This window comes from Apteryx mantelli, chromosome 5 (genome assembly GCF_036417845.1).
Source record: "Apteryx mantelli isolate bAptMan1 chromosome 5, bAptMan1.hap1, whole genome shotgun sequence".
Classification (NCBI taxonomy): Eukaryota; Metazoa; Chordata; class Aves; order Apterygiformes; family Apterygidae; genus Apteryx; species Apteryx mantelli.
Genome location: NC_089982.1, coordinates 2,304,994 through 2,326,357, shown reverse-complemented (window position 1 = coordinate 2,326,357; position 21,364 = coordinate 2,304,994). Strand labels below are relative to the sequence as shown.

At 46.3% G+C, this 21,364-nt stretch overlaps 1 protein-coding gene across 4 annotated transcripts in view; it reads right to left on the bottom strand.

Moving 5' to 3' along the window:
• Positions 1-21,364, bottom strand: part of ADGRL3 (adhesion G protein-coupled receptor L3) — a 421,071-nt gene that overhangs the window by 119,184 nt on the left and 280,523 nt on the right. For all 4 annotated transcript variants that reach the window (XM_067297303.1, XM_067297300.1, XM_067297302.1 and 1 more), the window contains one exon: positions 11,599-11,679. In XM_067297303.1, coding sequence (XP_067153404.1) covers positions 11,599-11,679 — 81 coding nt within the window. The remainder of the gene's footprint in view (positions 1-11,598; positions 11,680-21,364) is intronic.

Sequence of the window (21,364 nt, the reverse complement as noted above, 5' to 3'; positions counted from 1 at the left end):
CGATAGCAGTGCCAGCAGCAATGCAAATGCTTTGCTATTACGCCTGAAACTACTTGTGGTCCTTCAGTGAAGCCCACCAGAGAGGGATGCTCTCCCATGCAAACCTGGCAAGCCAGGAAGGAAAGGTACCGTCATCTTTTAAAGCAGCCTATCATTTCAAAAACGTTTTGGATCAGGAGAGTCACATCAGCAAAGCAACCTTTATGTTAGGAAATGTTCAAAGCAGCAGCGTTGGTGGGTGGGAGAAGCTACCATGCTCAGCATGCACACCCATTCCTCCGTCCCGGCTATTAATGTAGCGCGTTTGGTATCATCCCAGCACCTCCTGCATAGCTGATGGAATCTATACTAATTAGCTGTTCGCACAGCTCTTTGTTTTCTCCTATTTCGCCTTTCCTCCCACATTCTTCTTCTTTTCCACTTGTATTGAATTTTTGCAAGACTTGTAGCTTTGAGCCAGCAGTGTAGGCTATGAACAGGGCTAAAACGCTTGGCATTAACACACTTTCCCCTCTTCCCTTGTCAATGTTCTCTTAAAAAATAAAAACACACCTCCAGGAGCATATTTTCTGGAGCTAATTTATAATTGTCTGTGCAGACAAAACAGAAAGAATATGCTAATTTCGCTGGCTACTGATTGCAAAAGTCAATGCTCCTTGGGCTCTTTGTGCCATTTCTCATGCCAGTTCTTCTGAAAAAAAATAAACTGTCGGTGCAAAATATTTTAGCCATATGTGCAGATTACCAACAGCAGAGCCCAAAGAGTACAACAAAGAAGAAACACTTAGTGTCCCATTTCTCTTTCGTGTGTACAGGATAGGACATGCATTTCTGTAATTGGCTGCTCATTTCAGAAATCCTATCGCATTAATTATGCCATGTCGGCGGTAACTGGCCAGCTCCACAATTGTCTTTTTTCTTTACTGCCAAACCTCGAGCTTCTAAAGAACCAAAAAGAACATTTCCCATTTCTTTGAATACGTACACCAAATAAATATCCCCAAGGTTACAGGGCACCACAGTAGACAATCACTTACTATGGAAACTAGATATATTTGTGACAGCACGGAGTGACTAATCTTATAATATCACCAGCATGTTCTACATACACTATGGAAAGCGTTAGGGACTTCAGTTACCCTGAGCATTGCTATGGACGGGACTTGGCCAGCAAGAGAGCGCCTACCTCAAGCCCCAAGGACAAAATCTGATAGCGCGTGCAGTGACTTACTGCTTGATGCAGTGCGATGAGGCAATAACCTACTACCCCTTAAGATCAACTTAGATCTAACCAAAGACTTGGGTAGATCTTAACGTATCAGTGGGCTCAATGGGGAGGGGAAGCTCCCCATCAGGAACCATTTCGTTGGAAGCAGAAAGGCCAGGAGAGGCGTTCGCTGTGGAACGACGCCGAAACCTCGTGTCCCAGAGTGGTGCTCCAGGATTGCCCCGGGAGCAAGAACCCGTGCGCCAAATGAAGCTCAGCACCCGCCCGCCCCCAGGCTCAGGTCTTCATTTGCTCCAGCAACCAACACCTTTGTTAAAATAACCACCGATTAGAAAAGGAATTAACCTCAGAACAAAGGAGACGCCTAATTAAACATCGAATTAAAAGACAACAGAGTGGAAGTACAGCTAAAAAAAATGGCAAGACAGCTGCATAGACTTGCTTCTGGTTTCCCCTTCTGCAGGTCAGTTCCCCAATGTAACTTCCCTTCCTGTATCTGGGTGCATTCGCTACTGAGGAGTTGCCCATTTCGAAAGAAGGGCTTTCGTTGCTTTTCATTCACTTATATCTTTTTAAATGCTTTGCGCTATGAACCCTCCATCAAAAAAGCAAAACAGATTTAAATTAGACTTTGGGAGTATGCCATTTCATAAACTTCTCCCCAAAGAGCTTCAACTAATTAAACAAATGATTGCAAAACGCTCCCAGTGTCAACCCTGTCAGCTTATACGCGAGACATCTACGCCAAGCTGTAGTTATTTAACCAAACGCAACGTGGAGGAGCTTTAAAGATAAGCCCGAACCTTAGGCCATAAGGGGGCATGCACTTTTTAAAATCATGGGCAGATTTATAGTGGTAGAGTACTTTCTCCAGACAGTCCCAATGGACTCAAAAACGGATGAGGAATCTGTGCTACTCCCATAGGAACTGAGGTCTATATTGCTGCCAAGAGGGTAGGTAGGCAGCAGTTAATGATGCTCAAGGAGAACTCTGGATTTTTGTTTCTAAATTGCAGCAACTTGGCGCAAAAGCCGGGAAGAAGAGAGCAACTAGAAATGGGTGCGCGGGGTAGGAAAACAGAGATATAAACGTTATGCAATTACTCTGTTTATAATTGCTGGAGGTGGTGGTGTCCTTTACTCCAGCAGCTGAAATCATCAACTGTCCAAAGCTGCTGAAAGATTGGAGGAGCAATATTTTAAACCTCTATATATGTTATATAAAAGCACTCTTTAAAAACACAAACGTTTTCCCTTTCCATCCTTTCGAGCTTGTCCTTGTTTGCCCCCACCGTACGGCTTAGTCAACAAGGGCACTTCTCAGTATGCGGCACCCTTCTGCAGCCACCTTCTCCTCTGCCAAAACCAATCGGTTTTCCTTTAATCTCCCGTATTTCTCCCGTGGACCTCATCCCCAGTCCACGTGCGGACAACGCATCCCCTCAAACGGGCCAGCTCGCCCTCCATCTCCGCAGCGTGGCTTTCCTGCTATTTTGGGCACACGCAGCTCTTCCCCGAGACCTTCAGTAGGCCTTTGCTTGTCCTCACGTTCAAGTTTCTCCTCCGCACCTACCCTGATATTCCAGCTTCCGTTCCCTCTTACAAATCCGCCCTGAACCTGAAGCTATGGCTCCTTATTCTGCCCATTTTCTTATTTCCTCAGTCATCCAGTACACATGCCCCACTGCCTTCTGGCTCCTCCTTTCCCTCCCACCGCTCCATCTGAGCTCGGCTCACGTCGTATTTAATCCATCCAAGGCAGTGACAGTTCTCAGGCCAGGCACCTTGCCTCATGAATGGATTTTATGACCAGGTGCGATGCAATGAGGTATAACAAGAATTATTGCAGCCTCTACTAGTAAAAAGTAATATTAACTTCTCTAAAGCCCTGGTAAGGGTCAAAGCCACCATTGCACAAGGCTCCAGCCAAAAGGACAATGAAGAGCATCCCCTGCCCTGGAGTGTTTGTGTCTAAAAAGTGAGAAAAAGAGACTCCGCTAATGACGGATGGGTCGGAGGCTCGGGCTGATGTTAAACAACAGTTAATGGCGTTAGGATGCTGTCAAGCCCCGCACAGGTTTCCCAGACCGGCTCCAGGGTCTCTGGCCAGCAGGACCAACCTTAGCAGATCTTGGGGCTGCTGAAGCTCCATCCCTTAGTTATAACACTCCATCCCTTAGTTATAAAGCATTGGCAGAATACAACTGCCGACGGCGGTGGCCGTTGTAGGAGGCAAAAAATTCCTGCTCCTGATTGCTCCCTGTAACCCTTGGTGCTTTTGAGGATGCTCTCTTGGAGGAATCGGCCGGGTGCAACATGCACCGCGCACGCTGCAGGTTAATCGAGATTGCGAACGCGCTCCTACCCGTTCAGTCCTCTCTCGCCATGGCCATTTCACGCCCTGGCACCAGCATTAATGAGAAAACAGTCTCGAAAGGGGAAACCCAGTTCAGAGCATTCCTTTAGGAGGAATGCCAAGGTCCTTGTTTATTTTCATTGCCGGTAATTATTATTTTTTTAATAGTACTCATCAACACGGTCTGCGTAACATATTTTTTAAAAATAACCACCGTGGACATCATTATATTGCTGCTGACTCTGGCCTGTTCTTTGATTCCCTCTGAAACCAAAGCGCTGCATTGCTTTTCCATGTATTGTGCCGTGCGCCGCTTCACTGTAGGCTTTTTCAACCTAACATTAAATGAATCAGAAGGTACCTAAATCACATAATAGACAGCAGCACTGGAAACGGTCAGGAAACACAAGAATTAAAGATGAATGTTTTGTTTACATGATCAAAACACATTAATTCAAGAGAATGCTGAGAAATTTGTTACTGAATATGTCTGGTAAAAAGCATTTGGTCTGCTTCTGCCAAATTTCCTCTTAGCAGAGCCAGTTCCAGATCCCTACTGCTAAGCAATTTTAAAGTTCCGTAAATAAATTCCTTCAATTGTTTGGTTTTGACAGATTTTCTGTGTGAATTCTTTTTGAATTCAAACTTACCTTTTGTCTTTAAATGCGAGCTACAAGGCAAAGTCTCTAATCAGAACGGTGCATTAACTTAACTTTTCCTGCCCCCCTGCAACTTCTTCGATGCACAGAACCCAGCTTGCACAGTTATTAGCACGAAATATTAGCATAATGTACCTTTTCCTTAGCAACAGCTAGAGCGTCTGGGGAATGCACGGCCCAAAATAATGCCGCTTGATCTGGAAGCACAATAAAATATAAATAAGCTTGTTACACTTCAGTGGCACACGGGATCCCACTGTGATGGGCCTTCACGAATTTACAAAGCTCCTCGTCCTTTTACTCCCAAATAAAAACGCAGGATTTTTTTTTTTTAATGATTTATGGACACGCATTCTGTTTTATTCCAAAAAGGGAAGCGTAATTGTTTACTCACTCAGAGCAATGTTTTGGTGCGTGCCTATTACTAAATTTGTGGGCATCATACGCGGCGCACGGAGACACGCCTGTGCAAAGCAGAGCTCCTAATGAAATAAAGATGAAACCCGGACTTAGAGAAAAATCTGCAGATCTAAAGAGGAGGCTGCCATGATAGCATCCATAATTGTGGTCATTTTTTAATGAAGAAAGTGCAAGCAATTCTCCCCAGAAGAAACAAAACAGCTGCAATGAAGCAAGGGATACACTTGGTACAAATTTACATGCTTAATCTAGAGTCAGTCGTCTATTTATAAGGCTCCCAGCACAGCGTAGCTGCAAAAAGAAAGCTGAAAGTTGGTAGGTTCGGCCGTATTAAGCTTAAATATGAAGTTCCCCCGTAAGGACGCTCTCAGCCAGGTAACAGCAAAGTCTTCTCCTTGCCCCACGGCCAGTGCAGCTGGCTCCCCCCAGCCCTGAAAGCTCCTCGGCCGCGAGCCCCACTGCCTGGCTCGCGCCCGTGCCGGCCCTCACGCCGCTATACCTGCATTTAACCAACCCTAACGTCTCTTCTTGGAGGCAGTCAAGTTCTTTCAAATATCACTTCCCGACAGTTTTCCGGGAGAATGAACTGCACATAGCTAATTTGAAGGCGAGAGCAAACCATTTGGAGCTGGAGGATGGCAGCCCTCGTCTTCTGAGCAAATATCGCAATTACCAAGCCAAAATTTACTTGGCTGAAAAGCTGAAATTCTGAGGCCTTCCACGAGGGAGCCAAGTTACAATCTTAACAACAGGGCTCCATAATGTTTATCTGTTAATCAGTATTTAGTATGCATTTATTAAGGCTGGGATTTCCACAAGCGCCTTTAAAGAGCTGGGTACCCAATTCACAGGAACAAATCTCCCTCTGAATATATTATTATCACATCACTAGAATTCCCCTAGGGAAAAAAAAAAAATCACACACCAAGGGAAGAATGAAAATTCAGCAGTCACTGCTAAGGAAATTCAAGAGCCAAAGCGCACTCTAAGAACAAACATTTTAGAAGGAATAGGACCACCCATTCTGAGGAGCAAATCTGTCTTTTTCAGCCATCTCTGATCCCAGCTAAGGAGACCACGAGTGTCAACTGCTTTTGTTGATCACCTAACAACAATTAAAAAAAAAAAAAGAAGAACAACAAAGGAAATATTTTCCAGGAGAAGATGCTATAGCAAGTAAGATGATATTCCTCCACCGCAAATGTTTTAGCATATACGTCACTCAGAAGTCCACGTCACAAGTCCAGGGCACATTAATATTCTGTTGGGTACATGTACCGTCCCTTATCTAGTCTTAAAATCATTTTGCACTAGCAATGGGAAACTCTATCAGGCACTAAGAAGCTCCTGGAAGGGTTATCTCACCTCGTCTGCCTTTTTAACCTCTCCGAAGGGGTAAAACGAAGATCCATCCAACTGTTGTAGACTGGTCCTATTCTACTTTAAAAGGAAGTATGCCTTGGGAATCACTGGACCTGAAATTTGATCTCTTGTATGATTTATTTGCCATCTTCTCCCATTACACAAATATAAATATAACCGGCATTTCTCTGCAGCCCTGAAATGATTTAGAATTAATACCAGATGACAAAACGGACCATGTTCCAGGAGGGGAAAAGTTACAGCAAAAGCTCCTTCCCATTAATGGGGCCATTCATTCATATGACCACTCTTCCACAGGGGAGCTGGCCATAAATTATGCATTTGACATCTAGTTATAGACGATTATATCTGACATAATGAAGTTATAATGGAAGGAGTTTGCACATTGTTTGGTTATTAAGTGCCCATTTCTTGTCCCTGCACCAGGTGCAATGGTGATAGGCCATACAAATCATCCAGAAGAAATGCCAAAATGGGCTCCCTTACTGATAAAGCACCACACATGTTTATTAATTTAACAGCTTGTCTTATGTCTCCCCCATCTGCTCATTTAAAACAGTTATTTGCCCTATAAATATTTCAGACAGAGAAGTGTAGCCAAAAATTAGTCTGGCAGAAAGGGGAGAAAAAAAGGAGGCAGAGAAGGGTCTCACGCTGAACACAGCGCCGCGTTCCTCTTCCACGTTGAACTCGTTTAACAGCTTTTTTTCGAGCTGGCAATCGGGCATTCACTTCAGATTAGTGATGCTTGAGGCTACGCCACCATAAATGGCTCTGCTCTCCAGCTGTTGCCGCTGGCAGCTGGGTGAAAACTTCCACCACCGGAACAACTCGATACACTCGAAAACCAAACGCGCCGGCAAAAGCATCTCCCAGGCAGAGGCCTATGCCCATTTGGAGCTTATCAGATGATATTTTAGCTTAAGACAGCCTACAAAGTGTAAGTTTTCAAGGGGCCTGCCTTTAACAGCTCATGCTGATCTCCACAGCACAACTCCTTTACAAGACAGCTAGCTGCTAAAAAAAAAAAAAACTAGTTAAAAATGCTTTTTTTTTTTCAGATGAGTAGGAATAATGGAAAAGGTGTTAAACATCGCTCAGACTATTTTTTTTTCCCCTCCCAATTCCTGAAATATTTTCCAGCGTAAACCCTTTGAACGGTTCCCACCAGCGTGCGGGATTTAGCACTCCTCCTTGAGAGACTCCGTTAGCTCCGGCTTCCCGCGCCAGAGCACACCGTTATCTTCTACATAAACAGCAATGCCCTGCGGTGCCCCTCTGCAACGAAAACACGCGCTCCCAAGAAGTCGGAGCAACAGTTCGACACCGCCGCAAAAAAGGGAAGCAGCAAACAGCAGGCAATTAACTCTTCCCGACGACGCAGAGCGGCGGGACGTAACGCGGACCTCGCTTGCTAAAGCAGGCAGGAGCGCTGCCACCTTTCTGAACCATTTCCAGGAGCTCTGGGTATTCTAGTTACCGTACTGGCTATCGTCAGCTCCGGTGCCTAACGAGGGATTGATAAATACCGAGCGTGGCCCATGCTCAGAGCAGCTGCCTACCTCATGGCCATCTGTGTAGTCCACCACGGTGAAGGTTGAAGGTTGCTCAAGCTAAGGAAATGGCTTTCCCAGGCGGGCCCCAAAGAGAAAACAAAAAAGGTTGGAAATACGGCGTGCCCGGCTGCCCACGTGTCATCTCAAATTAACGTGGCGTCCCCGTTGCCCAGCTCTCCCGAGGAGCCGCCTTTCTGCAGCTCTGGGAAGGAGGAACGGGGCCCATGTCACCAGCGCCAGCAGTAACCCCATCAGATCCTCCCGCGTCATCTGCAAAGCTGGCGACCCTCTTGGGGGCCTCGGCGGGAATGAACAACCAAGGTTGTTCCAAAAGACAGCCAAAACCTGCACTATTTTTGGTAAGAAGATTCAGAAGTGGTTCGGACGTTCAGGAAAGGTTATTCCTCAGACTGGACCAAGGCAAAGCAGAAGAAAAATGATAGGACGGATCCAGGTTTTGAAGGAAGAAAGCACAAGAGGACACTCCATGGTGTGCGAGCAGAAAGGGGGAAAGAGCGGCCAGTCTTCCAGTTGCCTCCCTGACACGTTGCCCCACAGGAAAAGATTCCCCATAGGAAGAGATTCTGCATGTAAGGACGCTGAACCGCACAACTGAAGTTTGCGGCAAAAACCAGGACCTCAACTGGAACCTAAGCAACGTCCCTACCTAGAGAAATCTGCACAGGAAGGGTGAGAACCTACCTACAGCGCTCCTAGATTTGCTATTTATTTGTAGAACTGGGGGTCAATAATCGCCACAAATTTACGTTTTGGAAATAAACTGACTTCAGGCATATCAGCCTCCGAAACAACTGCTCCCACTGAGCTTCGACTTGAAGGAAACTTTTGGAAACTGCGAGCTCGACAGGCTAGCAGAGCACCGCCCGCTGCTTAACTATAAAAGCCCTGCATCTATTTCATGTTTAATATGATTCCGCATATACACTAAAATCTGCTCCTATAAAGCTTCATCGGTAGTTTTAGTATGTGGACGCAGTGAGATTCATTCACTCTATTCCCTGTATTTTAGTACCTGGCAGATTTTTAGTCCAAACACTACATTTAATTTATTGCTATATATGATAATTCCATAAAATTCCTTCCTAAGTCAGCGTACAAGAATCACCCTTATCTTTGAAACTCCTTGCTCTTGTCAGGAACAAGCAACCCATTTTTAAACGCTGGTTATAATCCCTAAGTCTACGAGATCACAACCTGGGGGTACAAGAAAGGGTCTGTCGTCACAGGCCAACGATTAGCGTCTAAGGCTCGGTGAGACAGGACTGCCCGAGCGAAAGAAAGAGGCTCCTGAAATACTAACGCCTAATAACTGTCCACGGAGGACGGAGAACCAAATTCCCCAAAGTAAACAGATTTCTTCTTATCTTTATGCATGAGCCTGAAAAGTCACCCATCAGTCCTGGCTCTCACCACGTTCAGGACCAGGCATAAAGAAGCTGAAGCCACAACTGCTGTTGCACCCGATTTTACTGATTTCCAATGGTCCGAGGTCTCGGCCAGCCTGGAATTATCCTGCGTATGGATGTTGTAAATAGTTGCATAAAAATAATGCAACTGTGTCCAGATTGTTATATTAAGAGGAGGTGTAAAAATAACGGTTAAGCGTGCTTCATCTATGGAACTAATTTTAAAACACCCTCAAATAAGAGGGTGAGGAAAAAGGAGCATCTTAAATAAGGAATGCTGATTCAGGGCTTTATTTTTATTAAGTGATTTACAGTGTCATTACTACGTTACTATACAGAGCCGCGGCTCAGAGTAATTACCTTGTAATGTATGATGACACTAATGTACTAGTAAACTACTGGAGTTTATCCTCTATTCAGGACTTGCGTCAGGACACTGAAAGGTAGGTAAAAATGCACCGCACGCATAAACAATGCGGGTAAATGCCACCGGTGATAACGTTTTTAAAAAGGAGAAGGAAGAAGCAGTTAGAAATAAATCTGCCGGCTGAGAACTGCAGCTGCATAGACCCGCAGCAGCACTGAACCTGCATCATTTTTAATATGGGAAGCCAAGACGCTTTCGTATTCCTAGCGTGGCTCCCTTCCCTTTTATTATAATTGAAACGGTAAGGTGGCTGCTGCTATTCTTTTTGCCACAGTAAGTGCAACACTGACCTGTACTCGATGATCGCTCTTCAGTGATGCATCGGAAGAGTAAGGTAGGAGGAAGGACCAGAGAGGACATGGATAATACCACGCTTAACTCTTTATAGCAGATTTCATCTCAAAGTTCTTCCAAATAATCAGGAACCTCATTTTACAGAGGATGAAACAGCCTCAGGGAGTTCAAGCGGCTGGCTCAAGAGTTCCCTAACATCAGTGGTTTTACGAAGGCCGTCCTAAAATGGCACTCTTTAAGGTCCCAGCTACAGGAATCACATAGACTCAACAGTGATAGCTTAAGGGTAGAGGTGGTTTTGCATTCCTTAGTTAAAATAGCACTTGCAGTTAAGGGATAAGGCTTGGAACAGATCCTGAGCGTGTCCTAAAGTGCCAGAAACGATAAGTAAAAACATTCACATCCCTCCTACATGTTAAAAAACAATAAAATAAAGTAAAAAGATGATACCATGCTCTTTCCCCAGGAGACGATACCAATTACCCCACTTTTGAACACCCTCAGCCCCCTAGGCACCGGCTCATGGATTGATATCTGTCAGAGCTGGCTTCCGCTCTAGAAGCAGCAGCTGTCAATCCCAAATCTCAGGGTAATTCACCCAGAGCAGAATGGCAGTTGCGGACAGAGCACTTTGGACTGTCAGGAGATTGTATACAACCAGCCCCACTTGTGCAAGACCAGCCTTGGAGGGAGAGGAATGAGAACCAGCAAAGTTAGGCCCATGCTTCACCACCCAGCACATGCTCCACCTTGCACAGAGGCAAGAGGGACCACCGAGGAATAACCATGCCGAGACTGCTTCCGGACAGTAAGACGCGATTCCTTAGTTTTCATTAACGCATCAGCTAAGAACAACACACATTTGCACTTAGAAAGAGAAAAACCAGCAGATGTTTACTTGATCAAGTTTCAGATCAAGCCACACGGAAAAGCTCACTCTAAATTAAGGGAGCCTTCCACACTGAGAGCGTTAGCAGTACGCTTTCATTCAGCCTACAAAGTCCTCGGGCCATTTTGAGGAGCAGGGATATGTCTGCAGTCGCAGCTGCAATTCCCCGGCACGAAGGTTTTTCTGTCTCTCAGAATATTAGAGGCGGATGGAGAAGTGGGACTGAGAAGACAGCTTTCCTCACGTTACGTAATGACAGCATGCCCATTCGGATGCACCGACACATGCGTGCACACGTACACGCTCACAGCTTTACAGTGAGGGGACAGAAAAGCAACAGTCACTAGAAAGAAAAACTCCACCGTTTTGACGTCCTACTGGAATAGTGACAACCTAATTAACAGCAAACGTCTAAGCAGTCTGCACTAGCATGGGTCCATGCTCTGGGGAGCAAGCCCACCTCCCCAAGCCACAGGGGCAAACACCAGGGTCCATCACAACACACCGCGGTGGGGGATGACCCTCCACATCAGGCTGAGAAATCAAGGGCACATAGCCCTATCTATCGCTTTATTTTCACAATTCAGCTGAGGCACCTGTCTTAGCAGGGCTTGTCTTCTAGACTCACTCCATACATATTGGCTACCGGGACCATCTCCCAAGGGCAATTCAGCTCACCTAAAATTCGAGTCATCCTCTGGAGTAAGCATCTCTCCACCAACTCTAGTAAAACCCAAGGGCAAGGTGGACTAAATCCAGGCCTGAACCCCTACACGACCAGTTCTGTACCGTCACTCCAACTCTCATACAGCCCTCCCAGTGGAGTCAATTTGCTCCAGCCAGTGTTCTCGGATGGCACGTGGTACCTTTTCCACGGAGGCTTTGTGAACAACCGACATACACTCGTGCCCACGGCTGTTTGGCAATGCACGTACACGGAGGCTGCGTCAGTGACTCACCCTTGGACGGTGGTCTCTCCAGATCCGAATCGAGGTGGACTGGGGGGGCAATGTAGGAAACTTGCCCGTGGTGAGCCTGCCCTGTGGACAAATAAGTGTTTTAGTATCCACTATTTCCTATTAAGAGCTATCAGGATTTACAGTTAAACATACCACATTTTTAAGGCACTGTATTAAAAACAGGTTTGCAAGTATTTTGCTCTAGGGCATATTTTTCATGTACACTGAAATTCAGAATGAAGATGAACTTCCTTTTTCTGGAAGCATCTGATTAAAAGTTGACAACACTCCCATTTCTTTCACTTTTTCCAAGCAGACATTGATACTCTGTTGAATTTTAGTGATACTTATTTTACCACCACCATCTTTCATAGCAAATTGTTCCATACGCCTTCTTCTCATCACCAGTCTCATCTGATCGCCACCGTCTCAGAAAAACTGCGTGCGCATGTTGCACACTGTTCTCTTAAGAGGCCACGTTGCCCAGAAGACAACCTATTCCAGACTCTGGGTGACAAGCCCATTCAATCTGTTCATCTGACTTGAAAAGGGAAGGAAGCATTTCTGGGTTAGAGCAATTCTTCAACAAAGTATAGCATAAAGTACAACTGCACCTGTTTGTTCCACCTACAGAAGACGCAGAGATTTGCACCTGAATGGAAGCTTTCCCGTTCCCAAGACTGTCGCGCGGTTTCTTAGTTTAGCGCTAAAGACCCACTTCTTCTCCAGCGATCTGGAGGCAACTATACAGAGAAACTTTTATTTATAATAAAGCATGTTGTTGTAACTCATCTATTTACTTTAACAATTTCTGGGGTTGTTAATCTCTTTTTCTAAACAAGGAGAGTTAATGACACATAGATTACGATAACAGCTAAAGTAACCTTCCCCTTTCAAGTAATATTTGTGCTGCAATAAAAGCAGTTGATTCCTCTTATGAGGCACATTCCAAATAATTAATACGGCTCCCTGTTGACACTTGCCGCTGCTGCTCCAAGCAATTTCCAAGCGAGCGTCGCAGAGAGCGGAGATCTGGTACAGTCTTTGGGGTTCTTTGTAATGACATCCAGGAACACCATGAGCGCAGTACGCTGGTACGCATAATACGGCGAAAACATCTCTTCGGGGGATGAAATATTAATGGGAAAGGAGGGAGAAAAAGAAGTTTGCCTGAATGGACAGGATGTATTTACTGCTTTACACACTGAGGTTGACTCAGATAATTTGCATTATTAGCCATTATGACAACTGGACATTATTCAGGTTTAAAATCTAGTGGCACGTCATGTATTCTATATTGGTTTTAAGTGCTTTAACACGGGAAATCTGCTTCAGGCCAATAATGAGTTACTCTGCTTTCCCATTCTCGTTTTCATGTTAAAAACCCATTTGATATCATTTGTGAACCAAAGTCATCATTTAATGGCTGCTCAGTTCTGCAGTAGACATGGACAGACTGCTGTTGCTCCAAAGCTGGCCAAAGTGCAGGATCAGTGCCTCTGTCACCAAGGGACAGGGACTCCTTTTTGCAGCGTCACAGAGATCACGGACTCGCAGAAGGGCTGAAGTTGGAAGGGACCTCTGGAGATTGCCTAGTCCAACCCCCCTGCTCAAACAGGCTCACCTAGAGCAGGTTGCACAGTGCTGTGTCCAGTTAGGTTTTGGAAATCTCCAAGGATGGAGACTGAACAACCTCCCTGGGCAGCCTGTTCCAGTGTCTGATCATCCTTACAGTAAAAAAAAGTGTTTTCTTATGTTTCCATGGAATTTCGTGAACTTCAGTGTGTGTCCATTGCCTCTTGTCCTGTTGCTGGTTACCACTGAGAAGAGTCTGGCTCTGTCTTCTTATACCCCCCACCCCAAGCAGATATTTATGCACATTGATAAGGTCTCCCCTGAGCCTTCTCTGCTCCAGGCTAAACAGTCCCAGCTCTCTCAGCTTCTCCTTGTATGTCAGATGCTCCAGTCCCTTCATCATCTTCATGACCCCTCACTGGACTCACTCCAGCAGGTCCATGTCTCTCTAGTACTGGGGAGCCCAGAACCGAACCCAGCACTCCAGATACGGCCTCACCAGGGCTGAGTAGAGGCAAAGGACCACCTTCCTCGACCTGCTGGCAATGCTCTTCCTAACACAGCCCAAGAGGCCGTTGTCCACCGTTGCCGCAAGGGCACACTACTGGCTCATGGGTTTTATTTATTTTTTTCACCTGGTCTTCCTGGGACCAAGTGATCCCAAATACTAAAAAGAATGATTCTACAGGTTTAAAGGGCTACGCTGGGGTAAAGAAAATACATGCTCATCAATAGTATAGAAGACTATAAAACATTTGTTTAGACATTCATTACAAGCCAGGAATGGCTATGGACATTCATAAATGCTTTATAAAAGCTTTTACCTAATATGGAAGAAGTGGTGGTATCAAATGCTCTGTTGTGACAAATGTAGCAAGCTGCAGAAAGCTTTTACTTACTTGCTGTTGATGCAAAACACACTATTCCACAATAACTGCTAATAAATCAAATTTCATGTTTTAACATTCACATATATACAAAAAAGCAACGCAAACAATTACTGTGCTTCATCTTCTGTGCTCAAATGCCAAGTTAGTCGCTCTTCATAAAGAGCAACTATGATCTGAGGACACCTCCCATCAGCTGCTTTGGCCAGCATCAGATTTGCCTCATCAGAGTCTTCCCATCTCATGAGGGACATAAGCTCTCCATTGCTATCCGCAGCCCCAGTTATCTGCACAGGACTGAGACCCCTTGCAAACCCTCTTGGTTTATCAACAGAATCACGTTTTTTTCCTGGATTTAATATCACTGGCAACGGCGACATCTGAAGGTGGGCTGAAGGCAATGAGTCCTGGCAGCGAGACTCATACACAAATGCATGTAGGAAATGAAAGCATTCAGGAGGTCAAACTGGATGATCCCCGTAACGGCCCTTCTGACTCCAACAGCATTAAGAGTTTTGTGCCACTGACTCCATCAAAAGGTGGAATTTGACCCAATGAGCCTATGCAAGATTTTGAGGCTGACAGCACGGGGGCAGCTGAAGTCAGTCGCAGAGACTGACAGGACGCATGTTGCACAGCGATGCAACTTTAACGTGAATTTTGCAGTTTTGGGTGCTTACTTTGAGTCCCAGCTCCAGAAACCGAGTGACTCCAATTAAAGAAACATCTCCAGCACTGGCTACTGCAGTGAAATACTTGAAAAGAAGAACATGAAAGTCTCTTTAAAAACAAACAAACAAGCAAAAAAAGGAGAAGCATTCGACATCTCCAAACCTCACGTTTCTCCAGCTGTTTTCCCAAGGCGTTGGGTGACTTGACCACGTTGTAGCTCCAGGAGCTGGTGCAGGCCTCCCTTGCTGACCATACGTGACCACCTCTCTGGCCGTCGGGCTCTGATTTAACCCTGCACATCCGTTACCCCGCAAGACTATTTGAATGAGCGCTCAAAAAACCCCTAATATGGGGCTCCTGCGCAGGTACCCATGTCAATAAGAGAGGAAATGGTCAAGGTCAGGTCCTCCCTGAATTTTGCAGAAGGCTACAAAAATAACTGCACCTCTTTAAATAAGTGGCCCGGTTTTTAGTTATTTTAAAAAAAGAAAAAAAGAAAAGAAAAAAAGAAAAAGCATGCTTCTGACAAGACACCAAAGGTCAAGCTGCTGATGGGAAGCTGGGCATGCCTCGTATTACGACAGCTTGCGCTGCCTTCTCCAAATCCCGCTCTGCCCACAGCCACCTGGTGCCTCTGCAGCCAACGCCCAGGTAAAAACTGAAGCAGCAATCAATCAAACGTGAACCTCAAGGTAACGAGCGGGATATTTTATATCCCCTTTTCCCCTCCAGTGGAACAACTCCACTTTTAAAAGCAATCTAATCCGTCTGGGATGATCCAATCTTTAAAAAACAGCATTACTTTTGACGATGCTTCTGGACTCCTCTAACTGCTAACAGGATTTCTGTTGTCTGATTTATTATCTAACTGGGGACTACGCTCCACCTCGCTGGGCAGCAATTTCCAAAATCAGTACTTTTCTCTTTCTTCTCTACTCATGGGCCTTTTTGAACTCCATGATATGCACGCAAACGTAAAAAAAGTACGGAAAGAGAAATTAAAAAGCTGGGAGGTTTATGAACAAACTCTTCCGACATGCCATTAAACAGATTTCATTCAGATCTCTTGCTCTGCATATATTCAAATTCTTCCCAGCAGCCTTTCTCCCTGCCTTTCATCAATGACTATTTTTACAAAACAGCCTTCGTTTCCTCGCCGCCCGCCCTCTTCCATTTGGCATTAAAAGCTTTCCTTGTAAGCGAAGCTTTTAGGAAGCCGTTCCCGATCCCCGCCATGTCAGAGCTGGCACCGTTTCTGCCCACCGCTTCATTTATCCACGTACTTTTAGGGCGCATCTCCCTTGCTGCTGAGCTACGCGTTGCTTTTAAAGCTGTCCTGAAACGTGCACGGCAGCAGCTCCCTCAAACCCCAGTGCTGGGTCCTCACGCAACTTATCTTACAGGTGCAATTTCCTATCTAAGCGTAGGAGCTTCGAGACTGTTTTTTGCTTTTTTTTACTAGAAACTTGGTTTAAAAATCTAATAATAATCAATAACTGAAGAAAACCTTGCAGCAGAGGGAGAAAGCTCAAGAGAAGCAGAAGGAAGAGAGGGGAGCTGGGGAGATGTTTAGTTAAGTCGCTGTCATACATGGATCTCAATATTTAAAGTAAATGCAAATCCACAAACGGCGCCTGGCAGCGTGGCTGTGCAAGCAGAAAAGCATGATAAAACGAGCTGATCTTCCCCGCGGATGTACTATTCCCGCTTGCAGTCTGTCCTAACAAGCAGCAGCCTTCACAGCGAGGGCAGATCCACCAGATCCATGCCCACGCGCCTACGGACTCGCAGAGACCCCGCCAGCACCTATCTGCATGGCATCGCCTTACTGCTTGGACCCGAGGGCCAGAATAGCGACAAAGGAATGGGTTAAAACCGCCCGAATATTACAGCAGCTCAGCAAACTGGAGACTTCTCCCTTGCGGCAGCTGCATACCATCAGAGAAGCTTTTGGGACTCGGCAACTCAAGCCCTATCTGAAGTCAGAGGTGAAGCCGAGTTTCTTACATTCATATAGAGATCTTTCCCTTTCCTGTGTAAACATTTTAATTTGTCTCGTGTGTTTGGACAAGCCTCGCGTCTCTGCTAAGGACTTAAAACATTTGCTTTAGCAGGGTCTTGCTCCAGAGCTGCTCTGCAGCCTCCAGCTCATGTCCCAGGACTCACCCGGTAGTAGTGAGAGCCCAGCGTAGCAGGAAAAAAAAACCCAAACCAAAAAACAAACCCAAATCTGAGAAATCCTGCAGCATTTCACACATGCCGTTATAAAAATGCAACATTAAATGCTCTCTATGTCCCCCCCCCATACTGCAGCACATGCAACAAGGTCTTCTCCAGGCCTGGCCTTCCCCCGAGGCAGGGAGCTGCCCTGCCGGGCTGCAAGTTTTCTAAGCTCTGCTCCCAAAGCTTGCCTGGCGTGCTAAAAGAAACATGACACATCATATCCTTCTTCCCCTCCCAGATGGGCTCGCTGTGCTATGAAGCATAACTTCCCAATCACCTGCGCTGGAAACCGGGGGGAAGGAGGGGAGAGATTTGGGTGTAGATGAGGTGAAGGGATGCGAAGCAACGAACTGCTCAGAGTCCTGGAGAAGATGGTGCATATGTGCAACCCAGAACTGCCCAGAGTGGGTTTAGCAACGGTGAGGACAACTAAGCCCTGGGAAGTTTCTTTGGCCACGTCTCAAAGATTAAATGTAATATGAAGAGCACCATGCCAGCTCCTGCAGGCCTTACTCCATGCTTTTCCCACATGATGGCTTTCACCCAAAAGTCAAACGGAAATTTTCAACTGCCTCAATGGGTTGTGGACCAAGTCCAGGGAAGTCTGCTACAGGTGGGGTGGAAAAGACCTGGTACAGAGAAGTTTGCAAGAGCTTTTGGGGGGAAACCTAGCCAAAGTCATCCAGTCTATCTCCTGCAGATGCAAAATTGTTCCTTACGCTGTTTTGAAAGGTATCTCCTAGGCTTCCCACCGCTTCTTCTGAGACACTGATCAACAGATTTCACTGTCAGAAGATTTCATCTTTGTTTTCCCATTCTTCACAAAAGCCCATTTTATCCTGATACCCCACCACAAATCAGAAATACTTCTTTCCGTTATTCCTACACGCTTTCTCATAATACTTTGGTGGGCATTGCACGGTACGTGCAGCACATCCAGCACATACGCAGCACATATCTTCACAATCTCTCTTCACCCAGCAGGATCCTGCACGTACTGCTGTGGCCATCAAAAGGCATCCGCTCCTGTACGGGATAACCCTGACTTCCCAGACATCACGACAGTACCCATGATGGGGACAAAGCGTCCTGGGGGTGACCTGCTGCCTCCTTGGCCCGAGATGTTATCCTGCCGCAGCAGTTCTGTGGTCGGGTCTCCATCTGAAAGCCCTTGGCTTGGATTATTCGGTCCTGGAAGCATTAGAGAATCAAACATTTCTGCCTTATTTTTTCTGCCATTACTCGCTCTTTTTCTCCTGCTCACACTTTGTCAGGGCCCTGCCTTTTGCCTCTCTGCTCTCGCTAGCGTTCATGCTTCGTCTCCACTACACGACACTCAAGGAATTTGGTTAGTGTACGCTTCCTCCCTCTTCTCTATTAGTTGGATGCTATTAAACCGGAGTGCGGTTTCATGTTATAGCTAATCCCATTTAACAGCGGCCTCCCCTCCTCCAGGACACGGCCATGCATTTCCATCCCCTCCCTCATATCAGATCTAGCAATTAATGCAGCTACGGAGTGAGTTAGACCTGATCTGATGGAAAACGACCCACCAAGCCCAATAATTATTAGTTTCCCACTGGCTCATTGAGCAGAACCAATCAACCTGCTGCTCCAGGAATGCTAGAAAGGGAAGGGCAAGAATAAAATAGCCAAAGGCTGTGGGGTGGGACGGGGACAATTATCAATTTAAGCGTAATATAAAACTGCTCCTGGGGACAGCAGTGCCATTGTATGCAGACGTCCCCTTCATGGCCACGCAAGACTCTCCCGGGCCCTGGAGAGACTCCCACCACTTGTATCCTCTCTTCGTAGTCTTTCAGACAGTTCCTAGTCCACCTGCCAGTATAATTTAGAGAGCTACATCTCACCACCGCGGGTCAAAGGTTTTAATGAAAAGCCAAATGCTTCACGGCACACTCGCTCCGCGGCATACAGAGCTCAGCACATGGACTTCTCTTTCTGTTACTTGGGGTGCTGCTGTTCGTGCCAAAAGGGGAGGAATATGGGGGAAAAAGCAAGCAGACAGGAGCTCTTGCCATGTAGAGCTTAAATTGCAGTGGCAAAGCATCCAGGAGGAGTTGTCAGGGAAATAGGCTGAGACGTGGCACTTCACGGTAGGAGACAAGTCTGAAGCAGACAGGTAGATCCGCGAGTCACCAGCACGGAGACAGTAATTGAAGTGTCCCGTGGCTTCAAATATTGTGAGATTTGGTCCAAGAATTTGTCATTCTCGCTTTCCTCCATTCGTGACAGCCTAGAGCAGATGTCCGCTCCAATTCTGCTTTTATTTTTCAGCCTGTACATCTCAGCGTGCGTAGCATGGTCTCCATCCCCAAGCAGTGGCGAGCAGGGACTTGGATGTGCTTGCTGTGACCATGCCCTCGCTGCGATTGTACCACAAATGGGACCGCCAGATATTAAAGAGTTAAAGCAGGCTTTTTAATTACAGAGGTTTTTATCAGCCGCTCTCATTAAGGAAAGGCAAGGAAACGAGTAATTTATTTTCCAAGTGGGTCAGAGCACCCTAACTTGCTTTAATCACTGCTTTGGACCTGCCGTGGAAATCCCAAGACAGACGAAACAGCTAGCCTGGCTCCATTTCCAGCACGCTGCCCAACGTGAGCTAAGGTTCACCGAATTCCCGCAAAAGCAGATATCCTTAATCCTCAAGGAAGCGATCAAGCAGGAGAAGGTATTAACGCTACATTGTTTGGTGGAGAAATGAAACGGGGGCAGATATTTTCTCCATGAACAGAAAGAATGGTGATCTAAGCCACTTTGTCGTCGTCTTTCTTTTTTCTTTTTGAGGTAATATAAAGTATGTCTTAGCATGAAGGACATGACTGCCTGTGGAGAGATTTTGACAACTCCCTTCTGAGTGCTAAAATGCTGTCAGCCGAAAAACGGAGCTGTTTGTTTGGGCAAATTGATCAAACTCCAACAGACGTCCACATTGTTTTCATGTTTTCTCCCTCAGTCAGAAGCCTGCTCGAACATCCAGCGTTCCAGCTCCGTTTTGGAGAGGGGGAGCAGAGGGGAAATGACTCCCCTTTAGATCCTGTTCATCATGAACCGAGGCGTGCAGACAAAGCCGCGCGGTCTCAAAAATTGCTTGCAATTCCTCGATCGATGTTCCACACCTGGAAAGAGGACCCAAAAACGGCCGTTCCTCCAGCTCACGGATAGCAGCTCTGCAGGGGCTTCCTGACTACCAGAGAGAGGAGAGTCAATACTGTGAATATAACTTGTTCTGCATCACCGACAATTTTGAATACGATTTTTTTTGACGCTCAGATCCTGGGAGCGCTCTTAACACTTCATAGCAAAGATGAAGCATACTCCTGTCGCAATCGGTAAAAGAGCATCTTTTTATACCCCCCTCAGCAGGGAACTCCAGAAATCCCCAGTCCTGCAAGGTGAAGCAGTACCGAGAGGCCCCAAAGTGCCCTGCAAAGACACCTTAGGGCTGCACTGGTTTTGCACTCTTTTCACCTTCGCGCTTAACACAGCTTTACAACTCCAGTACTGTCTTGCTCTTTGGGTCTTTCTCCAGGGGTTTTCCAGCTGAGTGCCAAAACTTGGGGATTTTTGTTTCTCTTTCTCCTTACTCACCTGCTGCAAACTCCGCTGGAGGAGGCCACACTCAGTATGACCAACTTTTTTTTTAATTACTTTTTTAGAGATTTGTGCAGCAGAATTGCCGATGTAAAGATTCGAAGGACTCCAAAGCCCACAGCTTAACAGTTACAGTTTTGGTGAAGTCAGCCATGGACTTTGTAAACCACATCATGTCCCTGGGTACAGCCTCACGAAGCCAGGAACAACACGGGAGGTTTTACCATCTGTTCCTTTTGTGCTGCTGTCCTGCATTTACTTACTTTCACGTGGCCTGGGACAAGTTTGCAACGGGCAGCAACTGCTCAGTCGCACTGAATCCACCATACCTGCGAGCAGAGTGTAGGTGCATGTATTAAACAATACTGCCAAGATGTTTCATAGGAGCCCAAAGGTCATTTTGTAGCACCAGATATTCTGAATTTGGAACCTTGTGCTCCTTGAATAATACATATTAATTGGAGCCCTAGCCGCCTTCGCGCCCCAGGAATCACGCTGGACATCTCCACCCTGCCTGGGCAGCAGCTGGGTCTGCAAAGGCCCCGCTCTGTGTTGCCAGGATCGGACCAAGGGTCCTGGGACAGTGCTGAGTTTCCCGATCCGCTCCATCTAGCCGCATGCATCTAGGGGCTGGAGGCAGGTGACACCACACCGTTTCTGACACAAAAAAAAAGGATCGCCAGAAACGCAGCACGACTGAAAATAATGCCATAATAAAGAGTGGGCCCAAACGTGGGGAATTTCAACCCTGTTGAAAATGCCTTCAGCTCCTTCTCCCTCAGGCTCCGGGT